The 19931-nt window shown below is 34.7% G+C and overlaps 1 protein-coding gene and 1 pseudogene across 1 annotated transcript; both read left to right on the top strand.

Moving 5' to 3' along the window:
• Nucleotides 1-723: 723 nt before the first annotated feature.
• LOC144254316 (olfactory receptor 8G50-like) lies at nt 724-1653 on the top strand (annotated as a pseudogene).
• Nucleotides 1654-14944: 13291 nt separating this feature from the next.
• On the top strand, nt 14945-15883 carry LOC113176412 (olfactory receptor 8G50-like). The gene has a single exon (XM_026380895.2). The coding sequence runs from the start codon at nt 14951-14953 to the stop codon at nt 15881-15883; it is 933 nt and encodes a 310-aa protein (XP_026236680.2). The 5' UTR covers nt 14945-14950.
• Nucleotides 15884-19931: the final 4048 nt, after the last annotated feature.

Consider the following 19931-nt stretch of genomic DNA (forward strand, 5'->3'; position numbering starts at 1 on the left):
TTGATTCTACAAGTGGATTTTTGATTGTTCAATGCAAGTGTGTAGAAAAACAGAGTGAGATAGTTGATATTTTATTCTACTACTTTGCTTCACTTTTGACTTAGTTCTAACAGTTCATTTTATAGATATTTTTAGGACTTTCTATATACAATATTATGATACTTATAAATGAAGATAGTGGTTCTAATCTAAGTTTTCTTATAATTTACTTTCGTTATAATCTTTGCCAGACCTCTAGTGTGATATTGAATAAAAGCACAGAGAGTGGGTATCTTGCCTTGTTCATTATCTTAGGAAGAAAGACTTTCAGTCTTTCATAATTATGTGCGATATTTCTGTGGGATTTTTTTTAAATGCTACTGTTATTTTACCATAAAGAGGTACTTTTTTTTTTCACTTGAGAAGATTACATATAAAGCATGAAAACTACTTGGATAACTCAAAGTTTTCAGAACAGTTCTATGGGACTTCAGGGACTGGATAATACTAATATAAAATGTTAAAGCAGAGAGCACACATAGGAAAAGATTCATCTTATACTTATTTACATCTCACATATTCCTGTGATCATAACATCATTGACAGCTGACCATAGAGAACAAGTGAAATGGAGATTCTCTGTGTGAAAAGATTTGGATTCTACTTCAGACTCCCTGGTGTGATTGGACAATACATACTTATTTCAAAAATTTTCTTTTTTTTCCTATTTAGAATTTTCATAAGAAAATGGCAGAAGGAAATCATTCTACAGTGACTGAGTTCATCCTGGCTGGATTAAAAGACAAACCAGAGCTCCAGCTGCCCCTCTTCCTCCTCTTCTTTATAATCTATGTGCTCACAGTGGCAGGGAACCTGAGCATGATCACACTGATTGTGCTCAGCTCTCACCTGCAAACCCCCATGTACTACCTGCTCAGCAGTCTCTCCTTCATTGACCTTTGCCATTCTACTGTGATAACCCCTAAAATGCTGATGAACTTTGTGACAGAGAAAAACACATCTCCTACCCTGAATGCATGACTCAGCTCTACTTCTAACTTATTTTTGTTGTTGCAGAGTGTCACATATTGCCTGTAATGGCATATGACTGCTATGTTGCCATCTGTAACCCCTTGCTTTACAATGTAACCTAATCAAATATGTCCCTGGATGGTGGTGGGGGTGTATAGCATGGGCCTGATTGGTTCCACAGCGTACACAGCCTGCATGCTGAGAGTGCTTTTCTGTAAGAATGCTATAATAAACCATTACCTCTGTGATCTTTTTCCACTCTTGGAGCTCTCTTGCTTCAATACATTTATAAATGAGGTAGTTCTTTTGTGCTTAAGTGTGTTTAATATCTTTGTCCCAACCCTGTTCATCCTCAGCTCCTATATCTTCATCATAGCCAGCATCCTGTGTATTCGCTCCACTGAGGGCAGAGCCAAAGCCTTCAACACCTGCAGCTCCCACATCTCAGCTATTGCTCTCTTCTTTGGTTCCCTGGCATTCATGTATCTGCAGCCATCATCAGTCAGCTTCAAGAACCAAGGGAAAGTATCATTTGTGTTTTATACAACGGTTGTGCCCATGCTGAACCCTGTGATCTATAGCCTGAGGAATGAGGATGTCAAAGTGACCCTAAGTAAACTTCTTGAAAAGAGAAGTTTGTGAAAGAGGCTATTTTGCTTTAGGAAACATTTATAATTTGTACAGATTTAGTGAGGAAACAATTATGAAAAAAGAACAAATGTCCACAAGTCATAAATTATTGCTAGTTTTGAATTATTTGAGAAGAAAAATAAAGTGCCAAGTGTAGTAAAGCCAGAATTAAAGACCGGTAGTCAGTGTAGATAGGTAATTGGGTCTGCTTGATAAAATGGAGGCTGATTTGGGTCTGGGAAGCTGGATACCATGCCTGGGAGATGGAAATGTTAATACCTCCAGAGCCCTTCCTCCACCTGCTCCTGCTCCAGCCTATTGCTAAGGTAACCTGTCCCAGGAAATGCCCCTCACCATAGGGAGTTGTAAATGTTGTTAATGCCTCCTGGGAGGCTTCCTGCCTGGGTCACTCCGTTTGGCCCTTCCCTCTGCCCATCTGCTTCTCACCTTTTGGCATCTACCAGTTGCTCAGCTCCCATTGGCATCTCATGGGCCTATTCAGGAAGGACAGAGATAAGTGGAAAGGAGACAGAACAATGAAAGTCTAAAATATATAATAGGGGCAGGATGCAGTTACTTCTTGGGATAACCAGGATACCAGCTATGGCCCTCTTTTCCCTTATGGAAGAAGTCTGTTAGTACTTTTTAAATAAAATCTGCTCTATATGTTTGTCTCTGCGTGCTTCTTTAATGTTGTACTTCAACATTCAAAGAAGCAGAACTCATCACTGATAACTGGCTGCTTCAGTAGAACTGGATTCATAGGATCAGACACATTGAGGACCACAGCCCACTGGGAAATCCCAGAGTCTATCTGTCCTGAATAATTTGTAACACCTCTAAATATTTGAAAAGTTCTTCAAAGTCCTCCACATGGTTGTTAATGTTTTATACATTTGGAAAATGTATAAAATGGATCTTTATAGGCAAAACTCATTTACCCTAAAATCAAGGAATGAATACAGATGGTCGCTATCCTTTGAAATTCTCAATATTTCTGTACCTGACCTTTTGAACTAATATATTGGAAAACATTTCTGAAATTGTGATCTAAAATAAACTGTTTTAACTATTTGGAATATACAAAATATAACCTCTGATTTTTACAAAGTGTATACAACTATATTAAGAAATATTGAGCACACAGTGTGTTATGGAATCATTCCTATTCAGAAGATAACAATACAATAAAAGAAATTGACAAAAAAGACAATATATTGTGTACATTTAGACATATGTCCATGCAAATTCCTTTCTTGACAATTTTTGACTATGCTACTGCCTCTATTTTTTCTGACAATTCTGTGATCATTACTCTATAGTCCAAAAAGTTAGTGCCTGATATTCCAAGCCCTTGTGTGGGTTCTCAGATTGAGAAATCACATTTTTAGCTAATGCAGTTATGTTTTATTTAACCTCAAAGAATAGTTAAAAATCAAATAAGTCCTATTTAAATTCACTATTAATTAATAAAAATTACTTGTTTTTGTGGATCATGTAGGAAACTTCCAACCAATGAATTTTCTTTTCTTCCTTTGCCCTATTAAGCTTCTCTTGAAACTTTTGAAAACAGCCGCCAGAAAGACTTGAGTTAGTCTTCCTGAGTGATGTTCATCCCCATCAGCTAGTCTCAATAGGTCTTGGTTGCATCTACCAGTTGCTCAGCTCCCCTGCCTTCTCCCATGGTGGTGGCACTACCTAGATGATTTTTCTCATTCCTCTCCAGCAAAGTTTCTCAGACTTTAAGAGACCAAATATTTCTGTTTTATGTGAGAGCCACATATACGTGGTAAATCATGGTTGTGTTTTTGTATGCCTCTAAGCTTCCAAGCCTTCAAAAATGTTGCTTTGGAATCACAAACATTGACATTTCTAAAAAAAAACAAAAACAAACAAACAAACAAACAAATCAGCACATTCTTCCCTGTTCCTCTCTGTTATGCTATGCCCTGAGGCAGAGAACAGTCTCCTTATTTATTATTCTTTAACCCTACACAAGGATTTAGCCTCCTGAGATTGTATTTTTAAAGCCACCTATCTCTGCTGCAGAGGAGTTGAGAAATGATGTGGGCGTCATTTAGATGGCAGTGCATCAAATTAAGACTATAGATATCTATATATATTTTTTTTTTAGGAAAGAAGAGAACAGATATCAAGAATGATTAGCATTATGTAATACTTTTACTATGCCATAGATGACTCAATTTTGTCTCTCTAAAGTTTAACATTTGTATTTAAGCATTGCATCTAAGAGGAATAAGAGTTTTAAGTGTGATTAAAATGGAATGTAAACTTCATATGAATAAAAATGCAATATTTTAATATCTACTAATATTCACTAAATGGTGTATGCCATGCTGGGTGAAATAGTCTATATAATATCTCAGAAATTCTGTGTTCATTCCTATGGGCTTATTTTCATTCTCACAGCTCTCCACCCAGAAGGGACTTTGTGGCTCAATTCTCTTTCTTTTTCTGGTTGGTTTGGCTAAATGCTTATAAATCTTGTTTATCTTTTCAAAGAAGTAAATCTTTGTCACATTAGTCTTTTGTATTTTTTTCATTCTCAGTTTCATTAATTTTGACTCTGATCTTAATTATTTTCTGTCTTCTACTAATTTTGGAATTAGTTTGTTCTTATTTTTATAGGCTTTGAGGTCTAATATTAGATTATTTGGAATCTTTCTATATTTTTAATGTAGAAACTCAGTGCTATAAACTTTGCTCTTAGAATGCTTTCATACCATCCTAGAGATTTTAACATGTTGTATCTCAATTGTCATTTGTAGCTAAGAATTTTTTCTCCTCTAATTTCTTATATGATCCATTTCATATTTAAAAGTGTATTATTTAATCTGTAGGTATTAAAATGTTTTCTATTTTTATCTACTTATTGAGTTATATTTTTATTACACTATGATCTGGTAATATGAAAAGGATTATCTGCATATAGTTAAATTGCTAAGATTTGTTTTGCCCTAAATAATTATTTTTAAGAGAAATTTCTGTGTGCCTATAAGAGAAAAGTGAATTCAGTTTTCTGATGGATGAAATATTCTATAGATGTCTGTTACATTCATTTGATTAACAGTGTTTTTGGTTTTGTTTTGTTTTAGTTTTGAAGAATCTTTACTTAATTTTTGTCTGGGTGACCTAACTAATGGTGAGAGAAGGATGCTGAAATCACCCAATATTATTGTATTGTCATCTATTTGATTCTTTATATTGAGAAGGCTTATGTATGTAGGTCTACAGATGTTTGGAGCAAAAATATTTATAATCATTGTATCTTGTTGTTGGATGATTCCATTAATCAGAATGAAATAACTTTTTTGTCTCTTCTGATTGATTTTGTCTTAAAGTCTACTTTATCTCATATAAGAATAACTACCCTGCTTTTTTTCCTTTTCCATTTAGTTGGCATATCCTTTCATTTTTAGTTTGTTGATATATTTGCCTATAAGTTGATTCTCTTGCAAAGAACATAAGGTTGGGTTTTGTTTTGTAATACAATTTGCCAATCTATTTCTTATTATTGTAGAGTTTAGATCTTTTCAATGTAATTAAAGAAAAAATATTTTTTATTTCCATCTGTTTTCATTTATTTAATAATTAATACAGTCTTGATTCTGTTTAATTGAGTACTTTTCTAGTGAAATTCATCCCTCTGCTGGTTTTCATTTCTCTGCATGAAATACTTCATTGAGTAGGTTTTGTATTGTAGGCTTAGTGGTCATGAATTCTTTTAGCTTCTGCTTGTCATGGAAGACTTTTATTTTCAATTCTAAGGGATAATTTTTCTGGATGTAGTAATTTTATTTGGCACTCATTTTCTCAGGATTGTAATATATAATTCCAAGTCCTGGCATTTAGGGTATGGTTTTAGAAATTAGTTGAAATTCATAATGACTTATCTCGAAATATGACTTACCATTTTTTCTTGTGGCTTTTAAAATTTTATCTTTATTCTGTATATTAGGAATTTTATTTATAATATGCCTTGCAGATGATCTTTTTGATCTTACTGTTTGGCATTCTAGATGGATTTTTTAATTTGAATATCTATATCAATTCTGAGGTTTGGAAATTTTTCTGATACTGGTTCATTGAAATGATTGTGCATTCCTTTATTTGTTTTTTGTTGTCTTCATATACTACAATAATTTTTATGCTTATTCTGTTAATATTAGCACAGATGTTTTGAATATTGTGATCATTTTTTTGTTGTTGTTGTTTTGTGTTTTGAGAAAAATAAAAAAGAAGTTTTATTACTTTAATGGAAAATGAGAAACACGGGGGACTCTTGTCCCAGAGGCTGTGATTCTCCCCATCAGCAGGAATACTGTTTTTTTTAAAGAGATGATTCAAAGTCTACATTCCACATGTTTTTTGTTTTTGTTGAAGTAATTTCACTTATTAGTTTGGTAGATAGTCATTTCTGAGATCTTCTGGTACCATTTCCAAAGTCTGGATTACTTATTCTTATGGTGGGTGTGTACTCAAGGACAGATAAATCTGCCTGAGGTGGGGAAGAAAGATAATCCTATTTTCCCTGAGATTAGAGAGGGAGAGAGATTAGAGAGGAGCAGAGAGAGAGGAAGAGGAAGAAATGTGTCCATTTGGAAAATAAATTGCAATCGCAGTGCAGCAAGGGGTATATTCAAAGCATAAAGTGGACCACTGTTACATTTCCCCACCTTCAATTTCTACATTCCATTAATATGGAAATACGGGTGACAACATCTTCAAGACATTTTTGCTGAAAGAAGGTGAAGTTGGTGGAAGTAACCCCAAGTTCTTGTTTTCTATCAAGTGTGGTGTGGATAGTTAAGGGTGTTCAGCATCAGGGCAGTTCAGAAGTTCATAGTGGCAGATGGCAGGTGACTAGACAAGACATATATAGTGCAGGGATCATGCTAAGACAACAAACAAAATAGCATAATATTACTTTTTTGTAAACAATTAGCACAAAAGCAATTAGTATCTCAGCCAATCTCTGAAAACCATAACAGTAACTCATAATCATATCAGTGGAAAAAAGATAAAATTTATCAATGTAGGAGGTCAGTAAGATTTGTAGGTCTATGAGATCAGGCTCAGATTAATTTAGGAGAAACTTGCAACTCTAGAGTCCTTTGTGGTCATTATTATTAGGCACTCCCACACAAAAACCCAGCCTCTACAGCCTCGAGCTTTACTGACTTTTGGTGGGGCTGACACAAGTGTCCATCTTAAATTACATCAAAACAACACTGTTTTTCTTTTAGATGTCCATGTAGGATTGTGCTTAGGCTCTACTCTTCTTCCAGGTGTTTAAGACAATTTGGTCAAAACTGACTTTGTTTTTATCTACTCTTCTCTCTCTCTCTCTCTCTCTCTCTCTCTCTCTCTCTCTCTGTGTGTGTGCGTGTGTGTGTGTGTGTGTATTTTCAATTCTCAATTTTATTAGTTTTGTCTCTGATCTTAATTATTTCATGTTTTATCCTGATTTTTAATTTTTTAAAATTTGTTTTAATTAATTATACATGACAGTAGAATACATTTATGCACTTTGATATATCATACATAGATGGGATACATTTTCTAATTTTTCTGAGTGTACATGTTGCAGAATCATATTGGTCATGCAGTTATATATATACACACAGTAATGATGTCTGTTTCATTGTACTATCTTTTCTATCACCACATCCCCCCATCCCCTACCATCATTTCCCTTTACCTAATCTAAGGTAATGCTATTTTTTCCTAGTGCCCCTTCCTTGTTGTGATTTAGCATCCACATATTAGAGAAAACAATCAGTCTTTGGTTTTGTGAGTTTGGCTTATTTCTCTTAGCGTGATATTCCAACCATTTACTGGCAAATGCCATAATTTCACTCTTCTTTAAAGCTGAGTAATATTCCATTGATTACATATACCACATTTTCTTTACCCATTCATCTATTGAAGGACACCTAGGTTGGTTCCATAGTCTAGCTACTGTGAATTGAGCTGTTAAAAACATTGATGTGGCTGTGTCACTATAGTATGCTGATATTAAGTCCTTTGGATATAAACCAAGGAGTAGGATAGCTTGGTAAAATGGTGGTTTCATTCTGAGTTTTCTGAGGAATCTCCATACTGTTTCCATAGTGGTTACACAAATTTGCAGTCCCACCAGCAATGTAAGAGTGTACCTTTTTCCCCACATCCTCACCAACATTTATTGTTGCCTATATTCTTAATGATTGACATTCTGAAAGGGGAGAGATGAAATCTTACAGTAGTTTTGATTTGCATTTCTCTAAATTACTAAAGATGAGGTTCCCCAGAAATCACTCTTGAGGATGTGTTTGAAGGCTCTTGGCTCCTTTAGCATTGCTCTATGAGTGGGTAGATGGGTCACTGACCATACATGGGTCAGAATATCACTGACCATACATGGCTTCTCTCAGAAGCATAAGGGATATTTCCCTCTCAGATGACCCTCCTCTTTGCAGAATGTGAACTGTTTGGCTTCCTGTACTCTAGGGTCTTCTCTGTCTTCCTGATTGGCAGACAAGATCATGATCTCTTAATACATTTTCTTCATTGTCAACTTTGTTTTCATAATTATATCTGTGTCTTCAATGCCTAAGAATCTGCCTTCTATGTGATGTAATCTATTGATGTTTTTTTCACATAATTTTTATTTGATTTATTGATTTTTTATTTACAGAATTTCTGGTTTTTTTTTCCAGAATCTATATATCTTTATAGACATGATGTTTTACTATCTCCATTTTCTCTCTACATTCATCCCTTACATTGTGTTTTAGCTCATTGAACATTTTAACTATGAACTTCCTAAATTCTTTTTCCAACGTTTCCTCCATTGATTTCTCCAATCAGTTGCTGAAGTATTCTGGGCCTTTAGGGTGATTTGTTCCTTTGATTTTTCACATCACTTATATGTTTACTCATCTGCTGGGATGATTATCACTCTTACTTTTATGTTTCTGCTTGACATACAAGAGATACAAAAAAAAGCAAGGGAACAAATTACCCCAGGCATCCGAAAAAATTTCAGTAACTTATTCAATTGACACTACAGTGTTTTCATTTTTTATGAGCCAAGAGCTAGAAAATCTTCAGGTACTGATTCTCCCACTGAATGTGAGTCCTCTGCTGTACCTACTATCAGCACCACTTTGAGAGAAAACACGAACCCCTATTTACTACAATCATTTCCAGACTGAAGCCATGTACTAATCAACCTTAGGAAAAGCAAACTTTGTGGAAAATGTTTTCCACAGTTCCTCCTTAATTCAGGAATAAATGTGTGACAATGTTCTGGACTAAGAAATTAATTACTAAAGATAGTAAATTTACTCTTACATTATTTAGGGGCTGAAAGTGATAAGAGAGAAAATCTGGGCAAAGGAAAAGAAAACATTGAAAAAAGATAATACAAACCAAGGTAAAAACAAGAAGATGACCAGAGGAGATTTGAGAAAGTAGCAGGTAATGAAAGAGGGAATAGAGTGGATAAGAGGAGTAAGTATAAACCTGAGATAGGAAATCAAAGATAAAATTATTTCAGTTAATGATTTTAAACTACTAAAATATATTGAAGGTATAATATCAGATACAAAGGGAACAACTATCAATTCAAAATAAATAGGAGAGCTATTTATAATAATTCCTGACAAGGTAGAGAAAATTCTTATTGGTTCTTTCTCTTTGAATTTCATCAATTGAAACCCTTAGAAGATACCGATCACTGTTCAGCCTAGAATTCTTCTAGAGGTGCTGGGGCACAGGAGCTAACTTCCGTGGTTGCTGTGGATTTCTCACCACCTGTTTCTTGTTTGTCAATGCAGGGTCCTGAGGCTACATGCTCACAGGGTGCTCTGCTGCATTTGGTGATTGTTTTAATTGGGTGCAGGCTCAGGGTTGTTGCACTGGCTGCTGGAGAATGCTGTGCACCTGGTCCCCCTACACAGGAACTTTTTTAATGTGGCATAAAACCTAGTGGCTGTCTGGAAGAATAGGACTTGTGATTTCAGGTTCTCTGTGGTTAGTTTGTGGTTCAGAAGCCTCCTCTCCCTGACTGATGTAGATTGCCAGGGTACTGTCACTATGATTGGGATGTATAGTTCATTGACCTACCTGTATCTGAGCTCCTGTTGCACATAGTTGTGAATTATTGGTGCTGACTACCCTTCACTGAATCTTTGTTTTTGTTTTGTGTTGCTCTCTAAGCACTTGCTGACTGTTTACAACTGCAAGGCCTATGGTTGTAGGTTTTCTGTGGGCCATCTATAGTTAAGAATCCTCTGATCAGGCTTGTATAGCTAAAACCAGGGTTTTAGCCATCACCTTGATGGGTGCAGGATGTCAGTTTGCCCATCTTTGCCTGAGCTCCTGTGGAAACTCTCTGATCAGCTGTTCTTTTATTACTTCCTTTCTGGGCTGGGAGGTGGGGGCAAGGTGTGCAAGCGTTGCTGCCTAGATCCACTCTGCCATCTTCAGTGGAGGAAGAAAGAATGTGGTTACATTCTCTTGCCTCTTCAAATTTTAGGGCTCTTTCCTTTGCTCCAGAAATGTGGCTAGGGATGATGGAGAGTCAGCAAGATCCAGGAAGTCCAGGTTTCTGCCTTTCTATAACATCAAATCACTCTATAAATTCCACTTAGCAGGGCCCAGGCATGTACATTTCTCTTGAATGAAGTCCGTAATCATTTCCCTGAAAGTCAATAGTTCTATTTCCTGGCTTCCAGGTTGCTCAGCATTCTCCTTATGAATCTTCAAGTGCCTGTGTAGCAGAGAAACATGTGCCTGCTGGCATAGAAGAGCCTAGAAATGAATCCAAAGAATCTATTGCTATTTTTAATCTCAAAATTCATACATTATATAATAAATGGTAAAAATATTAAATGTAATTTTTCACCCAAATGAGTCATTTATTGTAAAAATAATTTTTATATCACATGTTGTCATTGTTTTCATAATTTTTCTTTCATTTATAGTTGGGAAAATTTTGATTGTTCTTTTTAGTCAGAAAGTCCACCTGAGACATCAGCAATATCTAAAAATTTTAAGATTATATCCTAGTGCAACTGTTCTATTCATCCTCCAAGTTACATTACCCCTAAAATCACTGGTTTATGAATATGCATATTATCTGAATGTATATATTAGTGATCAGAAATATTAAATCTTTCAAATTTATAGACCTTGGTGGCATTTCCTGCTCCTTTATTTTTCCATAGTATAATAAAATCTCTTCCTTTGGTGCATATCTCAAATTTTTTACAAAATTTTAATTTTTATGTGTCTTGTCATGAAACTCACTGAGCTCTAACAATATCAATTACCTCCTTCTTGTTAATTCATAATCGAACAAGAATAATGAATGACACAAGTGTGATGATGTTAAACACTTGAGAATCAATTTGGAAAAAGGAAATTCTATTTGTTGATATTCCCCAGAGTAGACTTGTGTGATGAAATTCCAGTGGGAGGTCATTATAATGGCTTACTTCTTAAACTCTGATGACCTATATCCAGTATGCAAAAAATCATTGCATCAGCCAACTTTTGCAGAGAATTTGGGCATCAACTTCATCAGAGATCAGGATCAGTGACTCAAAGAATACCTTAGGTCTATCACATCTTCTTACCATCAAAGTCATTTTTTTCTTCTAGAATAATTAAGAAGAAAAAGAAAAATACTGAACTCTCCATGAAGAAAGAGGGATAAGTCTTAATCCAAGACCTTGAGTTTTAAAATATTCGGCTGAAGTCTGTCTCTTAGACTTAATAGAAATGTGAATGGTTGTTTTATGTTCCTCCCTGTCCTCATTGTAAGAGTTAAACCTTCTGGTAAGCATAGATTCCCTTATCATTTTCCAGTATCCTGCAGTATAAAATCATGTCAAATGCTTCTTTGTTTACTCATTTCAATCCAGGCAGTGTGAGATTTTTACTCATTCATTTGGATTTTGTATAAACTTATCTGTAAACTTCTTGCAATAATGATATTATTAATCACATCTTGATTGAGACTTGCTCAGTGCAAGGCACTGTATCAGCCCTGTAAATAAAGCTACAATTAAGTGTAGAAGAAAAGATATTCTGGAATTAGTATATGCTACATAGAGGCAAAAGTAACATGCCCATAGGCACACAAAATTTGTTCTTATTAACTGTGATGTCACTATTAAAGGTACTAAGTAAACTTTAACCATTATATGGGATTTCATAGGATAATATGATAGAGAAAAAGAGAAAGAAAAGGAATTATGAGTTAAGACTGAAGACCTACCAAAGGCCCTTTCAGGTAATAGTCATATCTTGATACTTATCTGGACATAGAAGAAAAGCTATCATTTTGTTAATCTACAGAAGCCTTCACTGACCCCCATTCTGTTATAGAACTATAATAACTGTGTCCTATAGCTCCTACACAAAGTATTTGCCACAGTGTCTAGTGGGCCTCAGTGTCCCCTTTTAGGTTTTAGTATTCTGAAGATAAAAAGGTTTCTATATAATTCACCCCAATACACAAACACCCACAGCAAATTTTTGCTGAGAAGTATTAAATTTGTTTTAATATCAGTCCAAAATCACAGCCTAGAGATATCTTTTTAAAAAATATTTATTCTTTAGTTTTAGTTTTGTTTTAGATGAACATAATATCTTTATTTTATTTTTATGTGGTGCTGGGGATCAAACCCATTGCCTCACACATGCTAGACAAGCACTCTACCACTGAGCCACAACCCCAGCCTTCTAGAGATACCTTCTTGAAGTATTCTCACCATATACATGTTCATTATTATGAATTCTTAATAATTTACTTGTGGCTTCATTCAAGTTTTTGATAAAAGTTTTTCTTAAAGACAAGGTTAAATATAGTCCTATGGAGTAATAAATCAAGATTTCTGATTTGCAGTTAATCTTTAGATATTTTCTGAGTTCACAAAACTATGAGGTATTGTCCTCTATTTTCAACTTTACCAGATAAGATCACATATGTGCCATGTCCATAAGACTATTACAAGAGATTTATCAAATAGTATACAAAAGTACGGATATCCCAGGGCTATTCATTTAGTCTATTCATATGGTTAAGTTGTAAGAATTTACTTTATGTATGTTACATGAAATTGACTTTTCCAATTCTTTGTTTTTTCTTCTCACTTTTTAGGTTGTGTTCTTTAAGGAAAAAAAAAATTAATGTCCAATTTTTCTACGTTAGCCTCCAGAACAGTATGTTATCTAGGAAACAATAATCAAATCCAAGGTCACAAAGACTTAGACTTGTGATTTTTTTCTAATTGCTATAGTGTCTAACATTTAGTTATATGATCCAATTTGATTATGTGAGATTCAAATTAATTTTTTACATGTAACTATGAAATTGTGCCTAAATCGTATGTTTAAAAACTTATTTTCCATTTTTTATTCCTATGAAGCACAACAGTACAATTTATCACAGATGTAAGTTTATTTCTGAAGTTTCAATTTTATTTAATTGATATGCATGTCTATACTTACAACAATACATCACAGTCTTACTGTAACTTTGTTCTAAGTATTATAATGGGTAAATGTAAGCCTTCAAACTTTATTATTATTTTTATTAATTTTTATTGGTGAATTATAACTATACACAATAGTGGAATTCACTGAGATAAATATTAATATATACACATTGCATAATTTAGTCTGTTTCATTCCTAGTATCTCCCATTTCCCGCCTCTCCTCACTCACTCCCTCAATTACCTTCAACTACTCTATTCTATGTTCTTTTATTTTCACTACTTCCCTTTTCTTTCTTCTTATCCCTCCAGTTTCCACGATAAATAAAAAATTCACTTCATGCATCTGACTTACCTCACTTTCTATGATATTCTCCAGTTACACCCATTTTTCTACTAGTGACATAATTTATTTCTTTATGCAAACTAAAACTTTAAAATTCTCTTAAATATACATAAGCTCTATTAAATTTTCTTTACTAAATTGTCTGTTGACAAACATCTAGGTTGGTTTATTTATGTAGCCATTGTCACTTGCACTGTTATGAACATGTGTTTGCATATATCACTGTAATATGTGGACTTTAACTCTTCTGGATAAATATCCAGAAGTGGTATAGCTGGGCCATTTGGTGGTTTCACTGCTACTCTTTTGAACCTCCATATGAATCCCCATAATATTTGTACTAATTAACAGTCTCATATTTACAGCATTTAATTTTTTTACATTATTAATGATTGGCATTTTAACTGGTGTGAGACAAGACCTCAGTGTAGATTTGATTTGCATTTCAGTGATTGCCAAAGATATTAAATTTTTGCATAATTTTTTACCCATATATATTTTTTTAAGAAAAGGGAAATGTAACTTTATTTTTCTATTTCATATATGCTTTAGTTTTCTGAGTTCCTTGTATTGTCATAGAAATTTTATGATAAATCTTTCAAGATCTGAAAATAATAGGGCTCAGATTTTGGTAGGAAACGCACTGATTTTTGCAGAAAAATTTTCTTCTTCATTTCATGAAGATAAAATGTCTTTTCATATATTTGTCTTTAATTCCATTTATAATGCTTCTAATTTTAAATGAATGCCTTGAATTGGTCTTTTTAATATATTCCTAAGTATTTTATTATTTTCCATGATATTGTAAATGATTTTTTATTGTTCACAGCAAGTTTATAGGAATAAAATTCTGTTGGACTTCTTGTCTATAATCATGCTTAAATTTTAATTACTGCTAATACAACTTTTTACAACTTTTTACAGGCCTTTCCATAATGAAGAGTATATCATTAATAGAAGTAATGTTACATATCTTTTAATTTCATATCCTAGGCTGATGGCCCTAGCAACACCACTCAGTATAATGTAGAAAAACAGTGCAAAGAGTAGATATCTTGTTTTGTTTAATAATGTTTAGGATACAGTTTTTCATACATTTGCAATTAAGAGCAGTATTACCTGAGGATATTTGTGTAGGTGCTTTATTATTTTTACTTTATTAGTTATTTTGTTAGTTATAAGAACAATTCTGTGAGAGATAAAGGACTAGATACTATTAATAATAAATCATAAAGCACAAAACAAAATATGGATAGTTCTACTGGATACTCATTTAGAATTCACACATTACTGGTATCCCAAGGTCTTTGATGACACAGATGAAGTACTGGTAGAAAAATGAGGGACATGGCTGAAAAAAAAACTTTACCTCTGTTTCAAAATTCTTTGTGCAACAGATTAATAATATATATTACAAAAATATAATTTCTTTTTTAGAATTCCCAGAAGAAAATGGCAGAAGGAAATCATTCTACAGTGACTGAGTTCATCCTCGCTGGATTAACAGACAAACCAGAGCTCCAGCTGCCCCTCTTCCTCCTCTTCCTAGGAATCTATGTGCTCACAGTAGTGGGGAACCTGGGCATGATCACACTGATTGTGCTCAGCTCTTACCTTCACACTCCCATGTACTATCTCCTCAGCAGTCTCTCCTTCATTGACCTCTGTCAATCCACTGTGATCACGCCCAAAATGCTGGTGAACTTTGTGACAGAGAAAAACACCATCTCCTATGCTGAATGCATGACTCAGCTCTACTTCTTTGCAGCTCTTGCAATTGCAGAGTGTCACATGTTGGCTGCAATGGCATATGACCGTTATGTTGCCATCTGTAACCCCTTGCTTTACAATGTAACCATGTCTAATCAAGTCTGTTCCTGGATGGTGTTTGAGGTATATACCATGGGCTTGATTGGTGCAACAGTTCATATAGCCTGTATTCATAGCATGCTTTTCTGTGAAGCTATGATAAATCATTATGCTTGTGATCTTTATCCACTACTGGAGCTCTCCTGCTCCAGTACTTTCATAAATGAGGTAGTAGGTCTGTGCATCAGTGCATTTAATATATTTTTTCCAACCCTGATAATCCTTAGCTCCTACATCTTCATCATAGTCAGCATACTGCGCATTCGCTCCACTGAAGGCAGAGCCAAAACCTTCAGCACCTGCAGCTCCCACATCTCTGCTGTTGCTCTTTTCTTCGGTTCTGGTGCATTCACATACCTCCAGCCATCGTCAGTCAGTTCCATGGACCAAGGGAAAGTGTCCTCTGTGTTTTATACAACTGTTGTGCCCATGCTGAACCCTGTGATCTATAGCCTGAGGAATAAGGATGTCAAAGTGGCCCTAAGTAAGTTCCTTGGAAAAAGAAACTTCCTGTAAAAAAAAAAAAAAAAAAAAAAAAAAAAAAAAAAAAAAAAACATTTTGCTTTAGAAAAAATTTACAATTCCTTGCTGTTTGGTAATGAAATGATCCAGAGAAAGCAATGAATATTCACAAGAAATAGGATTAGTGAGAGTTCTTGATTGTTTGGAAGAATGGTACCAAGGTTAAATTAGAGTCCCAGTAGACTCATGAAGGATAGTGTTCCTCCTGGAGGCCCCAGAGTCTATCTACCCCCAAATAATCTGTATTACCTCTAAATATTCTTAAGAGTTCTTCAAATCACTCCAGAGGCTTGATAATGCTTTATACATCTGGAACATGGCTCTTGTCAGGCAATATTCATTTAGTTTCACTCAGAGAACAGATAGGTTTGGTCATATCCTTTGATATTGTCAATAATTTGTGTACCTGGCCATTTTAACTAAGAGTGTTGACAAATATTTCTGAAAGTATGAACTCTAAAATAAATTAATTAATCTACAGAATATAAAAATATGATCCATAATTCCTACCAGTGTGTAGAACTATGTCAGGGTATCTGAGTCAGATGGTGGGTAATAAGATACTCCTGACCCAGAAGGAAACAGAAGTGTCATGGAAGAGGTTGCCAGTGATAAATAAGACTTAATATTGTATGTGAATATTGTATGTTTTTCACATATATCTATGCAACATTCCTTACTGGACTTGAAATTGTGCCTTTATTTCCTACCCATGATATAGAATTTCTCATTTACGAGTGTTATTCTTTTTACTATTGCATTCATAGGGAGTATTTGTTCACACAGGAAATTTAAATTTGTACAATTGCATTCTTCAAGGGAGCTGAAAAGATGAATTGCTGCCAACAAATTATTTTATTCTTTCATGCCCAAATAAGTTCCTACTGGTGCTCTTGAAAACAGCAGACAGAAAACTAGTTCTCCTGAGAGGTAATTGTCCCCGTTAGTCAGTCTCGGTAGACTTCATGGCACCCATCAATTGCTCAGCATCCCTGCCTTCTCCTGATGGTGGAAGTAGCACAAAGATATTCTCTCCTACTCTCTCCATAAAAGAGTCTCAAAGATTCAGGGAGACCAGATATATGTGTTTTATGTAGGAGCCGCTTGTAGATGAAATGTCAGGGTTATGTTCTGTCTTACACCGCTAAGCTTCAAAGCCTTGAAAAAAATGTTGCATGAAGGAAGCAAGCCTCATGCCTCCAAGTAACAGCATGAGCCTCTCTCTAGCTCACTGTTATGCTATGTCCACAGGCAGAGCACTTGCCACTGCTTCTTTACCCAACATGAGCACTTCAAGTCAGTTACATTTTATTTTTAGAATCATTTGTCTTATCTAATGGGCATAAGACATTGCTTGCATGTGTGTGCCCCCCCCACACACACACACAGAATGTTGCCTTAAACCAGAAGGTGAATCAGGAGTGGTTCTGTTGCTTATCACAGATATTGTTTTCTTTAAATTGTTTCTCTACTACACTACATGTTGCTTCCATACAACTGTATCCAGATACTTCCTTCAGCTCCACCACCTGGCCAACAGACACACATCATATGGAAAGAGAAGGGAATGTCCCTGAGTTTAGAACAGTGACTGGAAAAAATGGACTTCCCCTCTACCTATATAGCTTTGATAAGGACTTAGTCACACAGACAGACTTGGAAGCTGAAATAGGGGATGAGAAATGCTGTGAGTATCTGGCAACATGACAAACTAAGACTCAGGGTGTTATTCTTTGAGGAACAAAGAGAGAATGACTGTCAGGAATGAACCATTATTCAATGCTTGTATTAACCAGAGATGACTTAATTTGGTTCTCTAGAATTTAAAATTTTGTATTAACATTTCATCTGTAAAGAATATTAAATATGAATGTAAAAATACACTATTTTAACATCTTTTAATATCTACTAATAAGATACAAGCCATATCAAGCAACAAAGTCCCTATAATACCTCAAAAACTCTACTTATTTCTAAGAACTTGGCTTCATTCTCACAGCTTTCCTACCCTGTCATAGCTTCCTGATTTCATTTTCTCTTTGGATATTTTCACACCTTTCAAGTATAAACACAAGTATTTAATTCTCAGGCATTTCTTACCACCCCAGGCAATAAATGGGCACATCTCTGGTTCATCCACATATTAAATAATGATGTCTCCACTGGTTTGACTTACCATTAATGATTGCTTATTGGTTCTACTTATAAAAATGTCTAATCTGGTGAAAAACTTTGTGTACATATACAAATTAATTTGAAATTAATATATCTGCACCAGAGAAATGAAAGAAAAACTGTATATGAGAATATAACACAAGTTTATCATATTATCTTGTGAAAAAATACTGTTTTGTTATTTTCAATTATTAAAACTTTTGGTTACATATACATCCTATTTCCAGTCCTAATGTTTGATCTTATTGATGAACAACATATGTTATGAAACCACAAATGATTTTACTAAATTTTTGCCCTTAAAAATTAAATGATAGACTTTAACAATTCCCCAAATACTTTTAAAAACCAAATTAAAGGTCCATATCTGGAAAAAATATGACGAATTTCAGAGTAAATTTAATTGTAAAAATTGTCCAATTTGTTGTTTCAAAATTATGTAACATTTATGAACATTGGGTGCCGCAGTCTGGCTGGGCACAAATCAGGAGCCACTCAAGTAGGAACAAACTTTATTTCCCGAACTCCGGTGAACGCCACCCATGCGGCCCTCCTAGGCACACCACACACCAACTGGAACTCCCTCACTGGAAACTTCACCAACCAACCAGAACTCTTCAGGAATCACCCCCTTCCCCCCAGAGCTCAACTGGAACTCAACGGGAACTCCACGAGAACTCAAAAGTCATCATCTTAATGGCTCGCTGGGGTCACCTCTCAACCATTACTTCTGGCAAAATGCCAGGCATCATCCTGACTCGGCTGTGGCCCTCAACAATTGGGTAAATTATTAAATAAATTTTACTCCATAATAGTTTACATAAAAATAATTTCAATGATACATTTTGATTATTCCTCAAAATTTCTTTGTTTTCATGAGGAAAAATTAGGACATTTTTCCATTCTGGTCTTGTTAGGCACTTCTTGCAGGTATGTATCAATATACAGAATTTTAGCAGAGAATTAAATGAAAGCTGTTTTTATTTCATGTGTAAGAAATACTGTTTAAGGGATCTATGACATTAATTGAATATAATTAGTACAGGTGAATGAAAATAGAAAAAAGTGTTAGAAACTTTGCTTATATATTATACTTTTATATTTTTCTTTCAAAAGAAATAACTTTAGACAATTGTCTCAAAATATTCCTGAAATTTTTAATTTTAAATGACTGTCATAAAATTCACTAGAACCCCAACAATACCTTTCATATAGTTTTTAAAAATCCAGAGTCACATAAGAACATTGAAAATACTAAATGCTTGAGAACCAAAGTGAGAAAAGAAAATCCTAATTTTTGATTATCCTCAGAGTAGGCACTTTTGAGATGAGACTTCAGTGAGGTTGTTATCTTTGTTTGTTCCTAATCAGACTCTGATTATCTCTACACAGCATATAAAATCATCACATCAGCCAACTTTTGCCAAGTGGCAAGTGGCTTTGGGCAGGAACTTCAGCAGAGATCAGGATTAGTGATGCAAAGGATACCTTTGGTCTGTTACTTCCTCATATCATCAAAATCCTTTTCCTCCAGAGCAACTGAGAAGAAAAATACATAACACTGGACACTCTGAGAAGAAGGAGTATGTCTGAATCCCAGACCTTGACTATTAGAATCTTCTGTTGCGATTTCTGTCTCAAGAGATGGGGACATGGTTGTTTATGTCTCTTCCTATTTTCGTTGTAAGACTACATATCTGGTGAGCACATATTCCCATATTACCTTCCTGTCCTGTGCAGTGTAAAACCATGGCAAACCCTTTTTGATTTAACTGCTTCAACTGAGGCAGGGTGAGGGCTTTGTTCATTCATTTTGAATTTGTATTAACCCATGTCTGTGCTTCTTACAGTAAGTTTATTGCTCATC

This window comes from Urocitellus parryii, chromosome 4, assembly GCF_045843805.1.
Source record: "Urocitellus parryii isolate mUroPar1 chromosome 4, mUroPar1.hap1, whole genome shotgun sequence".
Classification (NCBI taxonomy): Eukaryota; Metazoa; Chordata; class Mammalia; order Rodentia; family Sciuridae; genus Urocitellus; species Urocitellus parryii.